The sequence below is a fragment of the Mus caroli genome, chromosome X (assembly GCF_900094665.2).
Source record: "Mus caroli chromosome X, CAROLI_EIJ_v1.1, whole genome shotgun sequence".
Taxonomy (NCBI): Eukaryota; Metazoa; Chordata; class Mammalia; order Rodentia; family Muridae; genus Mus; species Mus caroli.
In genome coordinates, this window is record NC_034589.1 from 65,115,592 (window position 1) to 65,126,640 (window position 11,049).

The window sequence follows — 11,049 nt, forward strand, 5'->3', positions numbered from 1 at the left end:
CAAGACTCTATGCAGGAAAGACATCAGTTATTCTGAAACACAGTGAAAGCCTTGCTGGAGAGAGGTCTTTCTCCTCTGGAGCAGTATTTCTGTTCACCCAGGGAATCCCTTGTGTCTAGAGGAAAAGGTACCTTTCCAAACCTAAAATGAGTTCCCAGCCTCTCAGGTCATCTTCATGTCTAGCTACGCCTAGTGATGTAGACCTGAGAATGTGGACAGTAGCACCCTTTGATCAGGATGCTGCCAAAGGCATCATACAGGACTCAGGTCCCCTGAGAGAGGAGCATCACAACACATCCAGTTGGCCATCTCCTAAACATGCTAGCCAGACAAGTGATGTGTCAGCATGTCAACTTTCTGCTCCATAAAAACAACATCGTTGCCCTTTTCTATTCAAGGTAATGTATCAAACTTTTAGCCCAAGCCATGTGATGCCTCCTTGTTTTAACTCTCTTCAGGACTGGCAGTGTCACAGGATGCAGTAGTTAAGAAACATAAGGCTCCTGGTGAGAACCCATAAACTATATGTACTTGTACAACCTTGATTCTTATCAAAACATAGTTAATTCAAGAATGACGAACAATGATGGAGCTACAGCTACATGCTTCTTCTGACACAAATAAGGGATAGCATGAAATCTAAAGACCCTCCTATGAAAGCTGGTCAGCTACCTATTAGTGTAACAGCACATAGAAAAGTAGATGACACCCTGCTTCTGTTATCTCTTCAGCCTTCATATGTGCTCTTCCTAAACACAGACTACTACTGGGTCTTTGCAGTAATTCAAAGAACAAGAAATCTGGCAGTTGGCGTTCACAGATAACTTCAATTAATTTGACCAGGAAACAGCAATCGGGAGATGTGGGTTGGGTTTTGTACCTGCATATATGTTCTATGCAACCATTCATCTGGGGTATGGTGCTCAGAGATGAGGATAGCTGTCTTCTCAAAAGCAGCTCTGGTATCCCATTGCCTTCCTACATAGGACTACTTTTTTTTTTTTTTTTTTTTTTTTTTTTTTTTTTTTTTTTTTTTTTTTTTTTTTTTTTTTTTTTTTTTTTTTCTAAACAGGGTTTCTCTGTACAGCCCTGGCTGTCCTGGAACTCACTTTGTAGACCAGGCTGGCCTCGAACTCAGAAATCCGCCTGCCTCTGCCTCTCGAGTGCTGGGATTAAAGGCGTGCACCACCATGCCCAGCTTAGGACTACTTCTTTCTACTTCCCATTTCCATGAATAAACAAAATCTCCACACTGGAGACATAGTGACCCCAAAGTCCTGGGCCTTTGGGAGCAGTAGTGGCAGACACCTCTTCATTTCTTCAAAGGGAAAAGAGTTGTGGCATCCAAGTGCCAAGACTGAGAACCAGTGGTACCTCAAACAGGAGCAAAGCACCTGGCAGCTGAGTAGCAGCTACTGCCTTGACTTAACAAGGTTTTTTATGAAATCCAAGGAGCTCAAGAAAGAATTTATGCCTGATCTCTGGTTACATGCAGGGTATTTCTTATCAACAGCCACAGGATTCCTTACAGATTCTTTCAACCTGAAAGACCTCCCAGTAAAATTCCTCCTAAGCTGCAGAAACAGTTAAGAGAGCTAGATAAAACTGTGTAGTGCAATTGCAGGCATACTCTAGAACCTCAGAAACAGTCTATAAAGCCCCCAAAGCTGTCACAATGGCAGAAGGCCATCAAGTAAGCACTGGGGATGGATGGCAAGTTTCTTCCCTCTACTGCTGCTTGAAGAAACAGCAAAGGATGCTCACGCTACCTGCCTGCTTTAATTGCCTGTGGTAGCCCGAGGGTGTCCTTGTCGTTAGGTGAGAATAATTCAGGGTTTTTTTTGTTTGTTTGTTTGTTTGTTTGTTTTTACAGAGTAAAATACACACAGTACACATGTAAAATGAACCACTTTATTGAACTACAGGAGCAAAAAATAGTGGATTTAACCACATTTTTAAGAGACCAAACAAAAATGCTACACTGTTTCCCCTTTCTTCTGAAACAGAACAGGCTCACTGGAGGCCTGTGCCAAGGGTAGGATTAGGGTTAGAGACTTCATTTCTGTGTGACTGAAGCCACTGATCAGGTGACCATGAAAACACATTGCATCTCCTGATCAGGAAGATCAAGGCTCCCTTTACTTCCATTGGGAAATGAATCATTTGATTTAGACTGAAGATTATTTTCTGGTATGATGGGTTCTGGGCTGGCTATACCAGCAGAGCCTGGAGAAACTGCTGACAGGTGGTGGTACCTGCATGCCCAGTATGCAGTGTTCTTCTTGCAGGTAGGCAGAATGCTCTCGACTTTGCAGGAGTCCCTGGCTGATTCTGGCCTGCCTTGGCAACCTTCTCTAGTGTCCTGGTCTCAAGGGGGCATTTCTTGGGCTTTTAAGCCATTTCTCCCACACCCCATGTTGGAAAAGCACAGAGCTTTCCTCGATTGTAGTAGCTGTGCTGGCAGAAATTCCAGGGTGTCAGTGGTCATGGTAAGTGAGCTGGGGCATCTGACTGAGATACAGCAGTTTGAGCTATCTGCTTCTCCCATGGCTTAACCCATCCATCTCCAGCACAAGCTTGTAAAAAAATACTTTAACAGAGAATATGCTGTACAGAACTAGGATTTGACACTGTATATTACAGTGCTAAAATAGCTGTATAAATACTATACAGGCATGGAATCATGCCATTGGGAAGGGCTCACTGATGAGGCCCTGCAAACCTGCTGTCATCCTGGCTAAAGCTAAATTTCTGTACAGCAGAGACAAGGAAAGCAGGGCTGGGCTGTATCTGAACACAGCAGGTGTGTACAGACCTACTTACAGTCCCTACTGGCTACCCATAAGCAGCACAGCTGAGCCACAGATGGAAGTGGTCCCAGAAGAACCACATCGCTCAATACTGTGATAGGAATTTTAGCACTAGAAAATCTGCCCAGACCACAGATGTGCTTTCTGTGGGCCTAGGCAGCAGTCATCCCTGGGTGGGTATCACAGGAATGAGAACACATTTCAGGTACCCATACAGAAAGAAATAGGTTCTTTGCTCATGTGTCACTGGCGTCCACATTGATAAGATACCCTTAGTCCCTGCCACCTATGTTCTGTTATGAGTGGCTGGTTGACACTGGATGCAAACGAGGCTTCAGATGGTGGTCCGAGGTTCCAGGTCTAGGTTGGGGGCAAGGGAAGTAGGAGTGTGTGTCTCAGTGCACACACACTCCGGCGGCCCTGGTGGCATCCTTTAGTCTGGCATTTCAATATTTAGTTTGGGTGGAGGAAGGACATACTTGCCAGGGCTCTGGGTGATGACTACCCTGGCCTTCTTGCGAAATATAGGTGCAATTTTAGGAGGTTCGGGAACTGGGGTTTCTTCTGTTTCCTCACTATCTTCATGGTGGAGATCATATGAAATGTTTCCATACTCTCTCAAAAACGGGAATATTTCAAGCAGAAACTGGCAGAAGTCTTTGCGAATACCAAACCACCCTGAAAAATAAGAATTTCCCTTTCAAACTGGAGGCTTTCATATCACACATCTTTCCTGAACAAGGAGTTCTACTGGCACTATGTATCACTTCACCCAGGTTCCTTACAAGTAAAGCCTTACCAGGCTCTAACTGCCCAATAAGCAGGAGTGGAGAACTCCAGCTCCAAAGCTCCCCGAGTGAGAGCCCAGGCTAGCACTGGCAGCATCCCCAGGGCCTTATTTGACAGGTGGTCATTCTCCAGCCTGTAATCAGAGCTCCTGGTTGAAAAACTGGTGAGGTAGGCTGGAGAGTGCAGCTTTACCTGGCTAGCCATTGATTCAGATAGAAGCTGGAGCTGTAGAACCACTGACTAGGAAAGGGATTCTCAAATACTGGCAAAACATAGACCATACCACCTTCTTCCCATTTTCTAGACCCAGGTTAAACTAACTGGTGATACAGTGATATTTAAGCTAAGGAATCCTGGAACCATCTGAAATCTGAGTAGACACAAGAAGGAATTGGCCAAAGTTGAGTCTGACCTCATGGGAACCCCTTAAACTAGGTCACTGAGCTGTGCTGCTTCAATAAGCTGTCAGCTTAGTGCTAGCTCTCCCAGGATAAAAACAATAGCTCAGCCTGCACTGCACTGTACACTCCCCCCTTCCAAGGCTACGGTAAGGTGGGCAGTTCTCTGGGTTACATGAAGTGGAGCTCACAGCCTTATGAGAATGGTATCTTCCTCAAAGACCATCGCCAAAGCACATGCCATAGAACATAGTAATCTAGACACAGTACTCTAGCTCCACCAAATTGAAAAGATTCCATTCCATTGCGGAGCATTCAGGACCCTGAGCCTTAGCATTTTGTAAAGAGCAGCACATGTGCAGACCACACACACACACACACACACACACACACACACACACACACACACACAGGGTTTCTTAGTTTGTGGACATACAGTGGTTTCCTCCTTTCTGTCCAAATGTTGTTGCCATCAGTGTGATCAATGAGAGCCACAGGGGAACAAATATTGGAATACAGGAGAAAGCATTGTGGCCATCCAGTTTGTGAACCAGCAGGATCTAGAAAAAGACAAGGTTAGGGTGGTATTAATCCATCATCATAAAATGAACCAAATATGTAACTGTTCCCATTATAATCCCTCTCTCTGTCATATCTGAGAAGAGGGAAGGCCACCATAGCATCCATGGGGGGGGGGGGAAAGACCATGGGAAATTTTGCATCCTCCCCCAGGGTCAAACTAAAGTCTATCAGCTGAAAGATCCCCACTGCCAGTTTTATGAGAAATCCTTCCCAGGATTTGTTCAAAGGATTCAAATTTGTTCAATCGTATCTAGTCTAGTATTCCCTACTGAACTCAATACAAAACCGGGTTGTCCAACACCCTTTTAGAGTAGAAGCTGGATGTGGCCAAATGCCTGATGGGTAGAGAGGTGTACTGCTCTCTGTGAGTCCTGCAAGTACATTCTCATTGTTCCAAGTTCCCTCTGTCTATCTCCCAGAAGGACAGCAGTATACCTATCTAGCTATGGTAGATGCTGTCCCAGATAAAGGTAGAATGGGGGAGCAGAAGAGATTTCCTGTACAAAGCTTACCTCAAAAGTAAGAAGAGGCACGACAATGGTCATCCAGCTCAGTGCCATGGTTATATGTGTTCTGCGTTGTTCTGCAATCACGTCCATAGAGCGCAGGAACAGAACCGACCAAACGATGTAATAGAGGACCACCAGGCACAAGAAGGACATGAGAATCCACAGAGGGACACACACAACCTGGAGAGGAGTAGAAACACGTTGTCTTGAGAGCTTCCCTGCAGCTCTGGAAGCTGCCTTTATCATTTTGCTGGCTCTGTTCAGGTAGTCAAGGGGAAGTCAAAGGTAGTCAAGGACAGTCCTACTGTCCAGGACTGTCATGGAGATAGCATGGGAAACACTACATTCACCAGAGGACTTCCATGCAGGAAATAATATCATTAGGCTCTCTTCCATTCAAGCAACAACCTGCCATCTGGTCCTCCAACACGGCATATTTTAAGTTTCTTCTGAATATACTCCCTCAGTCTCAAGCCCCCCATTTTGTCATCTACTCATTCCCATGCTTCCTGCCTCTCAGTCACTCACACACTCCTTCATTCTCAGTCCCTCCTATTCCCTTACTCGCAGTGTCTTGCCCCCTAACTCAGTTACTGACATGTTCACTCTCACACATACACACGTCTTACTTACCTGCTCACTCATGTCCTCACTGCCCCTCACATACTCATGTCACCCAGCTCACTCCCTCACCCATGATCGCCCATGTACTCCTCTCTCCTACCCCCACTGAGTCCCCACGTACGTAATCCAGAACAGTGGAATCCCCTTTTCTTCCCTTGCATCTTCCTCACTCCTCACTCTCATACACTCAGTTCTTCACACTTACTCTCATATCCATCCTCACCTCTTCATGGCACTCATTCACACACTCCCTTACTCAAATAGTCCTCATGCTCACTCTGTCTAGCTGCTCATGTAAGAATTATTCTTTGCTGCTACATTCTCATTCTGTCAACTTTCCCTCACACTTCCTCCCACAGCCCTATTCTGGCATTCCCTTGTTGACTCCCTCCTCCCTCTCATTCAGTTGCTCACATATGCTCACATATCCTTTACTCAGACTTACTCAAGCACTCACTTCTGTATGTTTATTCTCACTCGGAGTTATTGAACACCAGTTACTGACTCCCTCAATTACCTATGTGTGTGTGTGTGTGTATGAACACATGAGTAAGTCCTTATTTTTTATTGACTCTGTGCTATGTATTTGCCAGAAGTAAAAGTTTTAATACATATTTGCAAAACCTATTCCTCAGTCAGTGACCTGTCTTTTCCTTTATTTTATTTTATTTTATTTTATGAAGTCTAACTTTATAATTTCATCTCATATTATTGGTGCCATGTATAAAGAATGTTTCACTGATTTGCAGGTTTTAATGACATGCATTCAGGAAAATATCCATACACATAAAAATAATAAAATCTCAAAAACTTAAAAATTATCTATAACTCAGTAATACCTTTTCTTGAATACTTTCTAAGAAAACATTAAAATAATAAACAAGGATTTTTTATACACAAAAATACACCAGAGGTTTGAGATAAAAAAATTTTGTAATGTTTTTAGAACATCAGAATAATTATGATTGATAATAATTAAATGGTTCAAAATAGCTAAAAGAGAATAGCATTTTGAAAATTCCATGTATGAATAAATGATAAACATCTGAGGTAATATGGTAATGAAACTGATTTGATTATTACATATTCAAAACACAAAATGAAAGGTTCTACTGTTCTTCATAAACATATATAAGTAGGGTATCGTTACAAATTTAGAAAACTTAAAAACAGATATACAAACAGGCACATTTGAAAATCACAAATATGAGCAGCAACTGAAACATTTAGACATGTTTCATGAATGCAACTTAGGAGTCAATGAAGCCTTACATGTCATCTTCACAATGATATTTGTTAAGAACAAATGCTTAAGCTATATTAAACTAAAAAAGCTGGATAGAAATGAATGTCAACTATCCGTGTACAAGGGAGTAAACGCCACTACTATGTCAGCTCCCAGTGTTGGTACTGTGATCATTAGCTGCTGCTCATGCTTGCTTGTCTTTTTATTTCCAAATTTTTTGAAACAAATATGAGTTACTTTTATAGTAAAAGGTTTGTTTAAGATTTTTAAAAGGCTACGTACAAGCCAGGGCCAGTGGATAATCTTGTCCAGTCTTAAGGCAATGAATATAAACTGAAGAATGTTGACCGAACACAGGATTTCTAGCTAAAGATAAAGGAAAGAATCAGTTAAACAAGTTGCATTGAACATAGTGGTTGTTTGTTTAACACACTCCTAGGCAATGACGAGTTTAATACTGTCAAACTTGAATGATATGATGCTGGAAGCTTCTGACTGTTCTGGCAACGGAAATGCACAGTGGGCTCTTGCTGAGGGGAATTGCACACATGTGTCTTGTCTCATTCTTAAGGCTGGTTGGTGCCTTGGCCATTTTGTTGTTTCAGACCTGAATGTTGGCCTGATAATGACCTTCTTTTGAAAGAAGAAAGACAAAAGAGGCAATCTATAATAGATTTCCTCCAAGCCTCCTTTCTGCTTCTGCTAATAATCAGTATACAGCTGATTTATAGGTACCCTAAAACTTGCTTCTACTTCTAACCAGGACTCTGCCGTAAATCCCATGCCTTCTTTTCTAGCTCTTTGAGGACCTAGTCAGCTTAAGCCAACAATTATAGATTTGGTGTTGCAGCATTAATCCTGACTGTGCTCCTGCCCTTTCCCAATCAGAAACTAATTGCCAATTTCCCATTAAACCCAAAATGTCCAAATACAAGTAAGTTCACATCTCCTGTGATTCAGCACTCCTGGCCTAACCCACTTTTTGGGTACATTCCAGCTTTGTGAGGCAAGAATAACTGCATAAGGCCCTATTGCTGCATCTTCAATTCTAAGCTACCAACAACTCCTATTTACCAAGGCCCTCAAAACTAATGGGCAGCAGAATACTTTTATCTACATCTTACCAGGCTATTTCGAGAGCATTTTAAGGTGGATCAATCCTTCCTTCTTGTACTACTGAGTTTCAAGAATTATATTGTACAGTCTTGGCATGCTGTGAGCACTCAGAGAAGTTCTTGGGCTCCCTATCCACTCCTTAAATGGCATTTCTATCCACTCCTTACTTCTAGTATTTCAGACAGACATCCCTTTCACTGAATCACACACACTCATTCACACTACCTGGGGTGGAGGAAAGTTTCAGCAACACTGCAGATTAACATATTGCCTAGTGATTAGTTCTGAAATGTGCCTGCAAGCTAGCCGTACTGCTGAATAACAGGTCCAGTGTGCAGTTGCCACATGGCTCTCCTAGAAGCACCTGGCATTAAACTGATCGCCAAGTGAGCTCACTATCTCCTGAACGATGCCCCTCTACTGCTTCCCATTCTCCTCTAAATCTACTAGTATATTGCTTTGTGGCTTCAGTTCCTTCCTAGTTAATTGCTCTGGCTTTGGATTTGGTCTGACTGAAATGGAATTCTGGCCTTTTTCCTCAATGTGTGGTCATGAATAAATTGTCTGCCTGGGAAAACAACTGCACCTCTCTCACAGGCTGTTGTAAATATTTACTAAGTTGCTGCTATTTGTGAGGTGAACATCCAAATGTTTGACACAGATAAAGGATACTATGAATATTATCCACAATTGATTTCTTTATTACTATTACTAGTCTTAGCATTTTAATTTAATTCTATGTGTCCTCTTCTTGGGCCTAAAGAGCTTACATATATAGATACTTGATTAAAAAATAAATATATGGGTATATCAGGATAAGGCAACTAGAGGTCAGCTAAGGAGTGACAGCATAGAGTATAAGGTAGTGAGACAATTAAATTTTATGTATCAATTCAGGTGGACTATTTTACCAAGATATCGAATTAAATACTAGGGTATGTGTTACTGTGACAGCATCAAGTTTTTAAAGGAGATTATTCTCAATACTGGAGGGTAAGTAGCCCTCATCCAAACAGTTGGAGGCTTTATCGTGGAAAGGAGGAAATTCAGGCAACCTAGAGGGTAAACTCCTGCTGAGTCCCCAGGCTACCTATCTGTTCCATAGATGTAGGCTGCCAGCTTCACAACCATGTGGATCCACTCCCTAAAGTCTCTCTCTTTGTAGCTATGTTTCTATCTATGCTAGTGGTTGCTTAACAGGATTAACAAACACAGGTAGCTTATTAGACAGGACACTAGGAGAAAGCTGAAGGTCTTTGTTCTCTTGTAAACCACAATCTAGAGTTAATGATTAGTCTATTCATGATGAAGGGTAAGGGACTGACAATATAGTAAATGTTTTAAAAACATGATTAAATACACAAATCTCACCTCTAGTGACCTGTCATGTCGAAAGCCCCAGACACATGCTGCAACAGACACTGGGGAAACAAAGAACAATGGCATGAAGACCAGAAGCCAGAAATGGCTTCCTCTCTCAATCCTGTCACAGACCAGAACTTCAAACATCAGCAGGAGCAAATGGATGCCCACAGCAATTAACATGGCTTTAAACTCCACACATGTTTCTCCTTCTGCTCTAAAGGGGGATGGAAGAAGAAGAGAAAGAAAAAACACATTCAGAATCCTCAGTCCAAGTGCCCACAATAGTGCACAGCAAATGCCAAGTCAATTCCCATTCTGAATTTCAACTGTAAATATGCAAAACCAAAGATGAAGTAAAAAGCTAAATGAAACCTATCTTTAATAATGTTGCAAATAATCAGGAACACTTAGGTTCCTAACTTTAATCAACTATCAGAATTACTTCCAAGATTATTGTATTAATTACTTCTGCCACATCTCAAGATCCTCACTTCTCACTGAATTAAAAACTAGACAAATCATATTTCATGCAATTCTATAAATATAATTTTAGCTTCACCTGCAAGTGTAGGTTACATTCAATAAGATATGGCAATCTTCTTAGGTGCTACTTTAAATGCAAATAAAAAGTAATAACTTTTATTAATCTTTATTTTAGTATGATAATGAATTAAAACCTGTAAATCAAAAAGAAAGTTAAAAGTTTTGCTCAAATATTAGCTTAATTAGCTATATAAATATAAACATAAACTATTAATAAACTAAAATTAAAATGTTTATAATGCATTTGAAAGGCCTATAATGTTCATTCAAAATACAAATAAAGGGGGGTTGGTGAGATGGCTAGTGGGTAAGAGCACCCGACTGCTCTTCCGAAGGTCCGGAGTTCAAATCCCAGCAACCACATGGTGGCTCACAACCATCTGTAACGAGATCTGACTCCCTCTTCTGGAGTGTCTGAAGACAGCTACAGTGTACTTACATATAATAAATAAATAAATCTTTTAAAAAAATTACAGATAAAGATTTGTGACCCGCTTGCCTTAGGGGTGATAAATATTCTAGAGACTAGAACAAAGAGAAAAGAAGGTTACAGGTAATTCCTGTAGACTTCACTAGCATCATGCTGAATACTGCTCACAAGGGAATAACTGTGTTTGTGCACACCATACAACCAGCCAGCCACAAACACAACTGTTTTTCTTACTTGAAAAATGTCAAAACTGAGGAAAAGGTACATATAACTTTTAAGAATCAATTAGTGAATGTTTTTTTTTGAGATACAAGAACTAGATATCTGAATTTTTCCTATAAAAAAAAAAAGAGCTATAAAACCTAGGCTTGGTGGCGCTCACCTTTAAACCTAGCACTTGGGAGATAGAGGCAAGTGGGTATTTGTGCATTCAAGGCCAACCTGGCCTACAAAGTGAATTTCAGGACAGCTGGGCCTGTTACACAGAGAAACCTTGTCTTGATAAAACACAACAAAAAAAAACAAAACAACAACGAAAAACCAACCAAACAAAACAAACAAAACACAGAAGAAGAAGAAGAAGAAGAAGAAGAAGAAGAAGAAGAAGAAGAAGAAGAGGAGGAGGAGGAGGAGGAGG

General features: G+C 41.4%; 1 protein-coding gene across 2 annotated transcripts in view; it reads right to left on the reverse strand.

Annotated features, from left to right (window-relative positions):
• Window positions 1–1,897: 1,897 nt before the first annotated feature.
• The window catches only part of Tmem185a (transmembrane protein 185A), a 17,889-nt gene continuing 8,737 nt past the window's right edge, over window positions 1,898–11,049 (reverse strand). Inside the window, exons 3-7 of one of the 2 annotated variants that reach the window (XM_021153200.2) lie at window positions 9,446–9,653; window positions 7,241–7,324; window positions 5,092–5,268; window positions 4,434–4,557; window positions 1,898–3,488 (exon numbers count right to left, since the gene is read on the reverse strand). In XM_021153200.2, the coding sequence (XP_021008859.1) occupies window positions 3,244–3,488; window positions 4,434–4,557; window positions 5,092–5,268; window positions 7,241–7,324; window positions 9,446–9,653 (838 nt within the window). In that variant the 3' untranslated portion in view covers window positions 1,898–3,243. The remainder of the gene's footprint in view (window positions 3,489–4,433; window positions 4,558–5,091; window positions 5,269–7,240; window positions 7,325–9,445; window positions 9,654–11,049) is intronic. The other variant, XM_021153201.2, reaches the window with a different exon arrangement.